The 14,291-nt window shown below is 54.9% G+C and overlaps 1 protein-coding gene across 1 annotated transcript in view; it reads left to right on the top strand.

Annotated features, from left to right (window-relative positions):
* Positions 1-2,727: 2,727 nt before the first annotated feature.
* LOC113178302 (cell adhesion molecule CEACAM21-like) overlaps positions 2,728-14,291 on the top strand; it is a 32,021-nt gene continuing 20,457 nt past the window's right edge. Inside the window, exons 1-3 of the mRNA XM_077792802.1 lie at positions 2,728-2,874; positions 3,730-4,089; positions 4,566-4,854. Of these exons, the coding sequence (XP_077648928.1) occupies positions 2,811-2,874; positions 3,730-4,089; positions 4,566-4,854 (713 nt within the window). The 5' untranslated portion in view covers positions 2,728-2,810. The remainder of the gene's footprint in view (positions 2,875-3,729; positions 4,090-4,565; positions 4,855-14,291) is intronic.

The raw sequence follows: 14,291 nt of genomic DNA, 5'->3' as shown, positions 1-14,291 counted from the left end.
GCATTTAGTGCAGGACACATCCAGTGCAGACAGACTCCATAGATCAGAACCTGTCACCTAAATCCACACTGCAGAGAGGTCAGCTGGCTTATTTAAGCACATAAGTCTGAGATTCTAAATCTGCACAATGGGGTGACACCCCTGTCCCTCACTGGGATGGAAGGTGCAGATAAGATGCAGGGAAGGTATTTCCACTGGCCTGAACACAGATGCCTCCTGGAAATAGTTTCTATCATTATTACTAAGCCACTTGTGTTGACTGGCTAGGGCCTGCCCTCGCAGCCTGTCACAGCTTGGAAAAGAAGAACCAGAGGAGGAGGCCTTAGAGGGAGCCCGGGCAGGATGTGGTCCAGCTGCATGTGCAGAGTGTTAGGCTAGAGTACATGCAGGGTGTCAGACCAAACCTGAGGAAATCGCCACAAGCAGAGAGTTGGGAGGTGTGGGAGGCCAACCTTACAGGTGACTGAGTTACACTCCCCAGCTGGGTGCTGAGGCGCTCAGTCACACAAATGGGTGTGTCTTGCTACAGCCCCATGGGTGAAGCTATGCTCACCAGCTCCTTTGTAGTATAACCCCTTGCCCTGTTAAGGATAGAATCTTCCATGGAAGTGCCTTGTGTGTGTCCCCTCCTCTTACTGTGCCCTTGGGTGAGGCCTACCCAGGTGTCAGTCAACCTGCTGACAGTGGACATCATGAAGACAGACTCAGCCCCCTGAAACCTGACCCCTTGCCTCATTTGAATAGCTTCTCCTCAATAAAAGGGGTTAGCCTGTGCTCTCCCTCTCTCTCTCTTTCTGCGGACCCTTAAGGTCAGAGAAGCCGTCACAGCGACCCCAAAGAAAAAGGTATTGTGTCTCTTGTGTGGTTATTTCGTGCAGCCCAGTTAGCCCAGCTTAACTAGAGTGACCCTGAGCCTTTTAGTCGTGAGAACAGAAACCCTATTATTAGTTGTTCAAAACATTACAAAGTTCTTGACATATCATATTTCATACATCTGATTCAAGCGGATTATGAACTCCCATTTTTACCCTATATACATATACACGATGTGAATCTGCAATATGTTCACTCCCAGGCTACTTACCACCGCAGGCCAGCTGCAGCCTGAAGAGCGACCTCCTTGCTGCTCTCTCCCTGTGACAGCAGGTGCTGCTTTTGCCTGGGGTGCCCTGCTCCCAGCCACACTCCTCAGCCTCCTGCTCCCCTCCACCTCCCTGACCTGCACAGAGAGGGGACAGCCCTCCTAGCCCCTCCCTGCTCACTGCCACCCTTGGGTGCTCATCACGGGGTCTGTAGGAGTCACCAGTGCTCAGGTTGGTCATTTGTGGGACCAGGCAGACAGGAAAAGCCTCCCACCTGCCTTCGACTCTCAAAAGGGAAAGTAAACAGAGAACAACTCTGACCAAAAGTCAGAAGCCAAGAGCGTCCCATGGGTTCCTAACAGTGCACCATCCTGGTTGTGATCTTCTTCAAGGGACACCTCCCCTTGTCCTTCCTTTGAGACCTTGGGACAGATGGCCTGTCCTAAGGCTGACCATCCCTGGGTGCCAAGTTCTCCCCCCTCTAAGCAGGAGTCCTCAGGTCAACTCCTGTCCTCTCCCTAGACTCCTCCTGCACTGGACAGAGTCAGGCAGCCTGGGGACCCAAGGTGAACAGGACCCACCCTGTAGGTCAGAACCAACCGTGCCCAGGGTCAGGGCCTGCTCTCACATTTGGACTCTGGCAAACATCCCTGCTACAGTCCCTGACACTGGCCTCCTCATGACCTTCAGGGGGTGACATTGAACTCACAGCCAACACTCAGCATTTGATTCTTTGAGATAGAAGTGTGGCTTGGTCTGGAGATGGAGTTGGAGGTGCCCCATGACTTCCGCCCCATCACCCATGGCCCCTTGGGCTCCCTCCCAACATGCCTGTGGTTCCCCACACTCCTTCCTGGTCCTGGAGAACCCTGCTTGGCCATGGGTCCCTGTGTAGTCCCCTCCTTCCTGGCATCACCCACAAGAAAAGGCAGGGTGACCACAAGAGAACCATTCAGACAGAGGACAGAGGCCACCCCCAGAGGACATGGGCAGGCCTGAGCCTCAGCTGCACCAACAAATGGAGAGAAAAGTTCTCCCTGAAATCTTTCCCCAAGGGCAGCAGAGCCCAGGGTCACTGCCTCCCACTGCCACATCCTCCCTTCCCAGGACCCAGGTCGCCCGCCCCTCCACGCCCAGGCCCTGAAGCTCCCTCTGAGACATTGGATATGGGACTCCCATGCTAGGTTGGTGACACCAGAGATAGAGGGCAGGTCCCCGTACCCGTCATACCTCAGTGGGACCCATTCTAGCCTCCAGAGCCAAGCTGTCATCTCCCTACTGCTAGGAAATCCACCTTCTTAGAGCATTTGAGAACTTGGGGAAGAAGCGGAGCCAAAGTGAGATTCTCTATGATAAATGGAAATATGCTCAGGGGCTCGCTGTGGTCTGAAAGCCCTGAGGCCAGGACACAGCTGGGGTCAGGGGTGAGCCAGCTGCTCTCAGGGGACAGTGTCCCCACCAACCTTGTTTCTCAGGGCGTTGTGGTATGCAGTCCTGAAACACAATAGGGAAGTAGAGGGGACAGGAGGCAGGACTGAGAGGGAGGGGACAGAGAGGTTCCTCCACAGAGACCCCGCCCCCAGCCCTGTGACCCAGGAAAGTGCTCCTGCCCTGGGAGGAGGCTGAGCTCAGAGAGGAGCAGGCAGCAGGGCTGACTGGCCTGGACCTCAGCTTCCCAGTGGGTCTGCAGTGAGCTCCTTCCACAGAGGGGACAGAGCAGCAGGGACCATGCAGCCGCCCTCAGCCTGTCCCTGCAGAGGGGGCATCCCCTGGCAGGGGGTCCTGCTGGCAGGTAAGAGGGACAGTTCCCTGAGGAGTGTGGGAGGTGGAGCACAGTCCTGCTGGTGTCCCCGGGGGAGGACACGACCCTCCCAGGGGACACAGGGCTTCACTGGGAACCCGATGGGAACAGAACACAGAAGACAGAAGCTCACCAACAGGAAACTCTCAGTGACCTGGAGCTGATGAAGGGGGACGGAAAGCTCAGGGGTTCTCTTTACTATGTTACTCACCAGGGGCCTTTATATTATGAAAATTGGTGTTAACAGCTCTGTCAGTGTCACTCTCCAAATAGAAAAACAAGTGGACATTGTCTGCAGCCACCAGACTCAGATATTGGCACACACACACCTGGACGCTCAGGGCAGGGACACTGCTCCACTCATCCACAGGAGGCTGAGCCTGGTCCAGGCCCTGGGCCACAACAAGGGTCAGACTAGTCTCTGCCTCCTGGAGCTTCCTCTCTAGAGGGCAGGAAGCCAGGCCAGAGGGAGATCTGCAGGTGAGGCCAGGTGCTGTGTAGATCTAGGAGGGCAGAGAGCAGAGAAATGTCCACAGGGAAGACCTGGGTCTGTAAGGAGGTGGTCAGGGGAGGCGGGTGCCCAGGTGCCCTGGGTGTGAGCAGGGATCTGAGGGCACTGAGGGGCCAGCCTTGCAGACACCTGGGGAGAGGTGTTCCAAGGAGAGAATGACAGGTACAGGGGTCCTGAAGGAATGGAGGTCATGCTGCTGGCCTTGACCAGGGACACACGCACACACCACACACCCCAAGGCTGAGGAGTGAGGACTCCTGCTGAGGACCTGGGTCCCAACTTTCCACCCAGTATGAGGTCCCAGTATTGATGGATTTCTCTCTCTTCCCTCCTAGTCTTACTGTTAACCTTCTGGAACCTGCACCCCACTGCCAAGCTCACTATTGAACCAGTGCCTTTTGATGCTGCTGAAGGGACAGACGTTCTTCTACTTGTCCACAATGTGTGGGGGAACACTGTAGGCTACGCCTGGTACAGAGGGCAAATAACAGACCGCAGCCGTCTAATTGTATCCTACTCAAGTGTCACACACTCAACTACACAAGGTCCTGCATTCAGTGGTCGAGAGACAATATACCCCAATGGGTCCCTTCTGTTCATGAATGTGACAAAGGGGGACACAGGATTCTACACCCTGCAAACCACAGCTGCCATTTTTGATGCTGACACAGCAACTAGAGGGTTCCGTGTACATGGTGAGTGATGCCCCAGCCCTCTGGGTGTTGGAGGGTCAACTCCACTGCACACACAGGACCCTGAGACCGGGGTCTGCCTCCCTCCTCCTGTGCATTACATCCCCACAGTGGAGTTGGAGCACTTACTGCAGGACACACGCAGTGCAGACAGACTTCAGAGGATCCGAGTCCTCTGCCGGAATCCACTGGCAGAGAGCAGGTGGTCTGGTGGGAGGCCCTGCCCAGGCAGAGCAGTCTCAGCCCAGCCCCTGTGTCCTTCCCAGGAGCATGGCCCTGAGAAAGACCCTGCAGGACTGAGTCAGGCCTGGCCTGAGGGCCCTGGAGTCCTCACAGAGAAGTCAGCCCAGGAAGCTCCTGTCCCAGACCTCTGTCCCAGGCTCCTGGCTCCAGGTGACCCTGAGGACATGTGGCCAGGGTTGGAATTTGGCTTCCTGTTGAGACCTGCTCTCAGTCAGCCCCTTGCTGTTTTTCCACAGGGCGTGTGGCCCAGCCCTCCCTCAGAGCCACCAACACAGAACCACACTCTGTGGCCATGACCTGCCTCTCAGGTGACCCTGGACTCTCCATCACGTGGATCCTCAACAGCCAGACTCTGCAGCTCACAGACAGCATGCAGCTGTCCCCGGACCACAGGACCCTCACCATAGACCCCGTCAGACAGGAGGATGCCGGGGAGTATCAGTGTGAGGCCTCCAACCCCATCAGTTCCAACAGGAGTGACCGCTACAGACTGGCTGTGATCTCTGAGTGGCCCCGTCCCACCCAGTGCTTCTGTCATATATTTCACCATCAAGGGCCATCATATGGCACCAGCCATGAGCTTGGGGTAGATGCCAGAGCGTGGAGAGAATGTGGTTGACTACCCAGAAATCAGGTGCCTTGATGTCACCTTGGTTCTAATCTGACCCGAGGCTAGGCCTGGGCTAGACAGTCTGTGAGGGCTGCCCGCTGACACTGTCCTGAGATGGGAAGGAAGAAAAGAGGAAGAGGACTTAAAAGGAACAAGAGCAGGGTGTGGCCCAGCTCCATGTGGAGAGGGTCAGGCTAGAGCACATGCAGGTTTCACAACCAAACGTGACGAAATCGCCAGAAGCAGAGAGTCGGGAGGACATGGGGACAACGACATGATGCACCCCAGTTGGACTTTGGTGCCATTTCCTTCCACCCTCTGTGGAGGGCCCAGCTGGTTCCCCTGAAGACCTGACCTTCAGCCCTTTCTCTTCTCTTTCAGCAGCAGAGAGGACCCTAGGCCTCCCTGTGGGGGCCGTCGCTGGCTTCGTGACTGGGGTCCTGGTCGGGGTGGCTCTGGTGGCTGCTCTGGGGTGTTTCCTGCTCCACACAGAACTGGAAGGTACCCAGGCTTCCCCCCCTGATCCCACCCCAGGTGACCCCAGGCCTGAGGGAAGGAGGCCCGTCCTCAGACTCTGGCCTGACCCCCACCTCCCCACTTCCCGAGGACACCATCCTCTCATCAGCCCCCAGATCCTCTCTCACCCTCTGCTGGCCCTGGGCTGCTGCCTCAACAGCTCCCTCCTCTGTGCGCTGGTCACTAGGGACCTTCCCCACAGCACTGTCCTCCTTCCCTCACACAGCAAACCTGGGACACTTCCTGTGACAGAGTTAGTGTCAAACCCAGCACCTCCTACAGTCTATCTCCACCACCCGAAATGAGGGTGAGGCTGTGTATCTCAGGGGTGTCCTGTCCCAGGTCACTCAGTCACTTGGAGGGGCCTTGAGAGGCTGGAGGGGTCAGCTCCCATAGCTTTATGGTCACCCACACCCCTGATATGTGAGGTGGGAGTCCTGGGGCCCAGCCAGGATAGTGTGTCTTGGAATGTCCTTTGCCTCCTGGCCACATGGGTGGAGAGAGGACAAGGCCACTGTCATGTTTCATCAACTCCTGGCCCCAGCAGGGTCACTGAGGTCAGGGATTGTCAGGATTCAAGAGGCTGCTGCAGTGTCCTGCCCACATGGTGACCCTGCTTCCCCCGCCCACACGGCTTGGACCCTTCCACTCAGTCAAACCCTCCTGCTTTAATTCATCCTAATTCCGCAGTCCCTTTCTGGGGTCAGTAAGCCAAATCCTCTTGAGTCTGCATCTGGAAGGGACATTCACCTCTGTCCCTGGGCAGAAGGGGCCACGTAAGGCCTTTCCTCAGCTCCCTTCTCGGCCCCCTTGTACCCGGACCTGATGGAGAAGGAAAGGTTTCACACCCTCCTTGGAAATGGGGTACCCTCCTCATCCCCTATCTGACCCCAGTCCACGACCTCTCCCTGCACCTTCATGAATAAGCCTGACCTTCCCTAGGGCTGGTGTCCAGCAAGGCCTCAGAGACCACCGCACCCCAGCATCAACAGCCAGTGAGTGCCCCTTCAGCCTGCGGGTGGCTGGGAGCCCTAGGCCTGCCCCACAGTGTCACTCTTGCAGTCAACCACTCCTTAGGTCAAGTCCTTCCCCTGGGCCTCAGGAGCCCTGTCATCAAACACTCAGGACAGGGGACCCACCTGGCCACACTTTTGGCATCTAGGTCACACAGGGACCCAGCTGTGAAGGCTCAGGGCAAGGGCACTGTCAACCCCAGTACAGCACAGACTGCCCCTCTCATGTTGGACCAGGACAAGGTTTGCCTGACCCTGGCCAGAGGCTTGGCCCCTCTCAGGGACAGGACCACCATCACTCTGTCCTCAGCCCACCCTGCTTCCTTCCATTTGTCTCACGGAACCGCTGGGGGCCAGCAGGTGCAGAGTGGGTACTGGGAGCTTCTATCAGTGGCCCTGGGTTAATGATGGGGGACCACAGTCTGGACAGAAACTGGGGTGACTGTGCAGAAGTGGAGGCTGGTGCTCAGGACCCAGAGCTGGTAACTCCTGAGAAGAAAGGGCTAAAGCAGACACAGGGAGTAAGCTCTGGCCTGTCAGAGACCAGAACCTTCCAGGCACCACCCAGCACCTGCTCACTGGAGTCTCAGCCTTGATGATCCTCCCTCACTGACCTTGATGTGCACTCTCCTTCCGCTGCCCAGGCCCCTGTCCCTGGTCACAATGCTGCTGTTCCCATCTACCAGGTAGTGTGGGAGATGAATATTCTGGTCCACTGTCCACAGACCAGACTATGTAGCTGCCACTAGCTGAACCTTCTTGAGTTTTCGGGAAAGAGTAGTCAAAACAGGATCAGTGGGTGGTGAGCACAGGAGGAAGGGACCTGGAAACAGGAACAACTGAGCCCAGCCAGGCACAGGCACAGAGCAGTCCCAGGTGGGCCTGGGCCTAGGAGTCCCTGAATCCAGTTCTCAGAAGGACACAGGGTCAGAGGACTCTTTATTCTTTTTCAGGAATTACTAAACCCTGACCTGGACATCTACTGCCGGGCCGACCACACAGCCGTTGGGGGTTCCTAGTTCCCACCAGACAAGGCTCCATATTGATGGAGGGAGGGTCCCACTAGGACCCCACACCATGGGCAATGGAGAAAAGAGCTGGGAGACTCTGGCACCTGGAGGGGAGGGGTCCCACGGGCTTTGGAGACCCAGAAAGGCTGCCTGGATGCTGAATGGCCAGAACCAGGCTGCCTGTGCCCAGGAACAGGGGCCAGAGAGAGGGAAGAGCCCTGTGGGTCACCTGGAAAGGCGCTGAATAAAGACCACTCCACCATGCAACCAGCGCACTGGTTTCATTAATGAGGTTCTTGGCATAAAAGTTAGGTAGCGAGATCGAAATAAAACACACAGAGTCAGTTACATTTTTCTATGACCAGGTCCAAGATGGCTCCCCTCTCTGGTTCCCACCTCTAACCGCCCAGCAGGGCAGCAAGGATTACTCAGGGCTAGCAGGAGAGAGAGAGAGAGAGAGAGAGAGAGAGAGAGAGAGAGAGAGAACAAGAGATTTATTGGGGAACAAGAAATTCAGGGGAGAATTCCATCCAATGAAGGTTGAGGGGGGACTGCACTCCAAGGTCAGGGTCAGCGATTGGGCCCCCGGGGTCAGTGGTCAGTCACGAACATGTTCTCTCATCAGGAGAGGGTCGGGAAAGCTCCGACACAGTTAGCCAGAGCACCTCAGACCCAAACGGGGAGTTGCCCAGTCACGTGTGAGAATGGCTCCCCACAGACCCCCTTCCCCCCTTCGCTCTTGGTTCCTGTGGGAACGTCTCTTGGCAGACACTCCCCTCAGGATCCAGGTCAGCTCTCTCCTGTGTCTCGCAGGGGAATCGTGGTCTCTAAGTGGTTCCCACAGGTTTCTCTTCCTGGGAGACAGGAGCTGGGAGGTGGGAGCAGGGCAAAGGTCGGGTCTGTCCACAGGGAAGGGGGAGGGTCCCAAGGCCCTCAGCCAGCAGAGCACTCAGTGGCCCTCACGCTCCAGGGACCCAGGGTGGCTATAAGCTGTGGCAGTTTCTTCTCTGTCCAAAGGCCAGTACTCAGGACATCTTCACCTCTGCTGGGACAGGAAAGGAGACTATGAGGGTAATAAGGGGACAGGGCAAGACCCAGACCCAGGCCTGAACAAGGGCCTCAGGCCCTGCCTAAGCCTCCATCCCATTTGGCCCACATCTTCCCCATGTTCTCCAAAGCTCTGGGAAGGTGGATTTCCTCCCAGGAGGACGAAGACAGCTTGGCTCTGGAGGCTAGAATGGGCCCCACTGACGTATGACAGGTTCAGGGACCTGACCTCTATCTATGGTGTCCCAGCCTAGCCTCTATGTACCTCTGAGCCCCAGTTTGAAGCATGGTGACTCAATGCACCCCTGACCCTGTGAGGGACAGCTGGGCACAGGTGCGCACCATCATGGGCAACTGCAGAGGTGCCCCATGCCCTGGAGCTATAGAGGGTTCCTGGTAGAACTGCTGGTGGGTGAGCCTCTGCACACTGTAGGCTTCAGATCCCCAACCACAGAGCTCACATGGTAACCTCCGTCCAGACTTGTCGCCCCTGGAGCACATGACCCCTCAGGTCCCTGCCCTGAGCATAGTGGTGGGTCCTGCCCCATAGAACAGGACTACTCTACTTTCCCATAGAGCCTGCTAAGGGGGAGTTTTTCCAGTGAAGTGACAAAAAGTGGGTTTACCTCAGTGGCAGAGAACTTGCCTAGACTGCGCAATGCCCTGAGTTTGGTCCCCAATTCTGGATAAGAATAAAAAAAGCAAGTAGTGGCAAGGCACGAGACCCTTTAGGACAGAAGCATCTCCTACTCCCACCAAGGGGGGTGATAATGAATGAGCAGGCAGGGGTCTCTAGCTGAGCTCTCAGTGTGTCCCTCAGGCTCCTCCCACCCCCAGCACCCAGGACTGACCACATCACCAGAGAAGGCCCTGAGACAGAGAGCTCAGAGAGAAATGGACACACGGAAGCCCTGGCCCCTGCTGCTTGCCTTCCAAGGACATGTCCTGAAGTCATTGTCCAAGAGCAGGTGCCTGTGCCCAGCCTGGCTCAGTGCCTGTGCCCTCCTGCCCTACCCAGCCCACTCCCTGGGTCCTTCTCCAGGTGCCTCTAGACAAACCTGGTGTGGCTGTGCCCCTGTGAGGTGTGTGGAGAGGCTGAGTCTCTGGGGCATGTGTCTCAGAGCCACGTCACGAACATCTCTGGTGTCCAGGACTGGAGAGGAGGGACGGGGCTCCAGCTCCTCCAGGTGAGACAGGAAGTGCCAATCCTGGGTTCCCTAAGTGCTGCATGGGTCCTTCTGCAGAGAGTCAGGCCTGGTCACCCTACAGCAAGACCTGGGCCAGGCCTCCTGTGTCAGTGCATCCTGGAGTGTGTCTGGGGAGGCCGATGCTCTGTTCCTGGGACACCAGGCCCCGATGGGACACTTCCTGCCTGACCTTCAGGACGCAGGCCCCTCAGGCCTCAGTTCTGCATGCACAGAAAGGGTCTTTCTGCCCAGAAATAAAGTGTGTCTTTGCCCTGCTCTGAACCCTCCTCCTCCTAGTCTCTATCACTGGATGGATGTCACACATCACAGTCACCACAGAAGCAAGGAGGCCCCATCTCCCCCTCCTCCTGTCTCACAGGCCTTCCAGATCCTTCTCTGACAGACTCACAGGACACTTGAAGGAGATCTTGGCCTGGCCACAGGCAGAGTCATGTCTGCTGGACCATCCAGGGATTGTAGACGGTGGCTACTGTCGAGTAAGGAGAACTGGGGGTGCTGAGGGGAACCACCTGTGGCCAGGCATCGAGCTTCCTGCTGGGAGGACAGCAGAGCTCCAGACACGGTGGGGACCTGGGGAGATAGGCAGATTCCACTCAGGGAGACCCCCCACAGAGGACCCCTATAAGCTGACAATCAGGGTGTGCCCCACCTGCTTTAGGACCTGCCCTAAAGGGGATTTGACCTCAACAGGTGGAGTCACACTAAAAGCCACAAACAGCCCCAAGTTCTGGCCTTGCCAGCCAGCAGGACAGAAGTCTCAGATTGTCCCTTCAGTGCAGATCACTGGGTTTGATTCTCCAAATCCCAGCACATTTGGCCTCCTTGGGGCCTTTGCAGTCTCCAGAGGATGCCAGGGCACCAGGATGCCCACATGTTCCTCACAGATCCATCCTTTTCCCCCTGACCCACGTCAGGAGCCATAAACACACAGGGGAGAGCAAACCCTCAGCACCTGCTGCCTGGCACCGGAACTTTCCAAGGCTGTGCACCCACACCCCCTCCTGAAGAACTCACTCTCCTCCCCTCAAATGCACACCCTCCCCTTGTATTTGAGGGAGACCCTAAGTGCACTCTCCAGCTTCACTTCCTTTTAGTTGACTTTAAACAGCACTAATTTTGGAGTCACACCCTGGAGCAAGACACTATTAGCCTCCCAGTAGCTTAGCTAGAGAGGACAAGGATGACCTAACTACCCTGGGGTTAAAAGTGTCCTCCAGCAAAAGTTGAGGTTCTTTTAAAATTGTTTTTTTCTCGGGCTGGGGATGTGGCTCAAGCGGTAGCGCGCTCATCTGGCATGCGTGCGGCCTGGGTTCGATCCTCAGCACCACATACCAACAAAGATGTTGTGTCCGCCGAGAACTAAAAAATAAATATTAAAAATTCTCTCTCTCTCTCTCTCTCTCTCTCTCTCTCTCTCTCCTCTCTCACTCTCTCTTTAAAAAAAAATAAAAAAAAATAAAATAAAATATGCAATTTAAAAAAAAATTGTTTTTTTCTCTTCTGCCTTGTTATGATATATATATATATATATATATTTTTTTTTTTTTTGGGGGGGGCTTTTGGGATCCAACCTCGGCATGCTTAACCACTGAACCACATCCTCAGCCCTTTTTATTTTGAGGCAGGATCTCACTATATTTTGGGGGCCTTGCCAAGTTGCTGAGGTTGGGCTCAAACCTAGGCTCCTCCTGCCTCAGCCTGCACAGTTGTGGGGATTACAGGTGTCACCACTGTGCCCAGCTCTTCTTCTGTTATCTGAAACATTAGGTCAGCTATTTCTGAAAAAAGACAGAGTCTAATCAGTAACTTTTCTCTAGAGTTACAGACCCCAGAACACTTGGTGACTCTCAGATAACAACAGCACATGCTTCAGGGAAGCAGACCACTGCTGGGCCCAGTAGCAGGTTCCTGGAATCCCAGTGGTTAGGGAGGCTGAGGCAGGAGGTCACAAGTTCAAGGCCAGCCTCAGCAATTTAGGAAGACCCTGTTTCAAAATAAAAAAGAAAAAGGGTTGGGGATGTAGTTCAGTGGTAAAGCACCCAGGGCTTCAGTCCCCAGTATAAAAGGAAAAAGAAAGAAAGAGAGAGAGAGAGAGAAAAAAAAAAAAAGAAAAGCAGAGCACCACAGGATTGATAAGCCCCTAGCACCCCCGCTGTCTGAGACTAAAGAGGTATTTCACTAAAGTCCCCACCCAGGCCCTGGGCCTGTGACCCCCTGGCAAGGTGGCTTTCTCAGGATGGAAATCCCATCTGCTAAGTTGCCAGCTCTCGTCAATAATGCTCTCTTCCCCTCACTGTGTCTCCCAAGATGCTGTCCTCCATAGGTGGCAGCTGAACTGCGCCTTTCAGGGTCCACGTCACTGTGTGGGAGGATCCCTGCAGAGTGGAGGTGAATGAGAGACGGGGGTCCACACAGAAGCAGGGCCATGAAGCATGTGGGTGGGGCTCAGCAGGAGGCAGGTCACAGAGGAGGAGAATTAACACTCAGGTCACCAGAGACTGAGGGTTGACTCACTGAAGGTGATTTGCTTGTTTTTGAGGTCTGAGGACAGAACCTTGGTGCATGATAGGCAAGCGCTCTGCCAGGGAGCTGCGACCCCAGCCCTTGAAGGTTATTTTTGAAAATTCTTCTGAACTTGGATCATGTAAACAAATGTTTGTTCTAGTTGTCTCGGGGACATGACCGCCCACATGATCATCTTCCCTGACTCCTCCCTTCATGGGTAACAGCTACAAATGTTCCAGGAGTCCAGATTCCGGTCTGTGATATGATTTCTTTTCTCTTCTTCTCTTCATTGAAAGAACAAGAACTCCCAGAAGGACAGAATATTCCACACCTCGGAGCAGGAGAGATCTGAAATGGCCTTTGATTCTCATCCCCTTGTGATTTAGGTAACCCAGAAATCAACGACAAACTATGGAAAGAAGGGGACTCCTTCACCTGAGAAGACATCTACAAACCCTTCAACAACTGGATGTCGTGGTGCAGGCTTGTAATCCCAGTGGATTATGAGGCTGAGGCAGGAGGATCACAAGTTCGAGGCCAGCCTCAGCAACTTAGTGAGGCTGTAAGCAACCTACAGAGGCCCTGTATGTAAATAAATAAAAAAAAATAATAAGTACTGGAGATGTGGCTCAGTGGTTAAGCACCCATGGATTCAATCTCTGGTACCAACAAAACAAAACAAACAAACCTCTCAAACATTTGGGAAGTCATTGAATACGACTCAGCTCCCATATCAAGCCCAAAAGAACAAACACAAATGGAGTCAATTGTACAAAATGAAACAGATCAACAGAACATTCTACTCATGTACAATGGCCGAGTGACTGTTGGTTACAGCCCTGGAGCTTCAGTGGGTCATAGTGTCAATCAGTCTGTCCTGGGCAGCCACCTGATTCAAACACAGCAAACCAGCCAGGCTCTGGACCTTTCTGCCGTCTCCACACCTCACTTCCATTTTCCACCATAAACCATGCTGGGCCACGTGGCAGCCCTGGGGTTCTTTGAAGCTGCTGGTTCTGAGCACGGCCTGATTCCAGAAACAGGTTCAGAAGCCAGTTACTCTCTCTAACCAAATTTGTTGTGATTGTGTCTCTGGACAGACCTTACAGCCAGCACCAGACTCACTGATCACCATGAAGACTGGGCCTCAGTGCAGAGGTCAAGGACAGGGGCAGAGCCACCCGTCAGAGAAGGACAGCAGAGGACAAGGCAGAGTCACAGGAGGGCGGGTGAGGGGCACCATGGTGAGGGGCAGAGCTTCCTGAGGAGACGTGGGCCTTGGAGAGGGCAGCTCCAGGGACCTGGAGAGCCAGGCTCACATCCCTGACCACAGCCCACACAGGGGAAGCCAGTGCTGTGGGCCTTTTCTGGGGTGACTCTGAGGTGACCTCAGGAATGTGGCACTCAGCAGGTTCCCTGCATACACTGTAGACAGAGGGGCCTCCAGAGGACACTCTTCTTGTGGCAGATTTGGACACAGTAGGACAATATGTGAGCCCTCTCTGGTGAGGCAGAGCTGACTCAGGTCACTCCCCTGCAGTCCACCCCTGCTCCTGTCTGGTGGGAGGAACTCCAAGGTCAGTGGCCAAGAGCGTGGATGTGCCATCTAACATGGACAGTGTTCCCAACAGGAAATGAACATGAACAAGAGTGGCCCAACCCACAACAGGAAACACCATTTATTACAAGTCCTGCTTGTTTGATTCTTGCATTTAAAGAAATATCTATTAAAGACTCTTAAAATCCCTTAGCCTCAGGTTACACGTTTGCACAGGGTTCTCTCCTCTCTCTCTCTCTCTCTCTCTCTCCCCCTACCCTCAGGGTACCTGCAGAACCATGGACAGCACCAGAAAAACATCCAGAGCACACAGCCAATAACCAGCACGATGCCCCTGGGCACTCAGCTCATGGACCTCTGTGAGGACTGAGATCGGGGAGAGCTGTGGGGCCACTGGGAGGGTGGGGCAACAAGAACCTGGGTTCTGACCTCCAGGGAGGAAGGAGCACTATTCCTAGCTGAGAGCACAGCTGTCTGCACAGCTGCTCATGCAGA

Source organism: Urocitellus parryii, chromosome 15, assembly GCF_045843805.1.
Source record: "Urocitellus parryii isolate mUroPar1 chromosome 15, mUroPar1.hap1, whole genome shotgun sequence".
Classification (NCBI taxonomy): Eukaryota; Metazoa; Chordata; class Mammalia; order Rodentia; family Sciuridae; genus Urocitellus; species Urocitellus parryii.
Note: the sequence above shows the minus strand (reverse complement) of the source record. Positions and strands in the feature narration are given on the sequence as shown.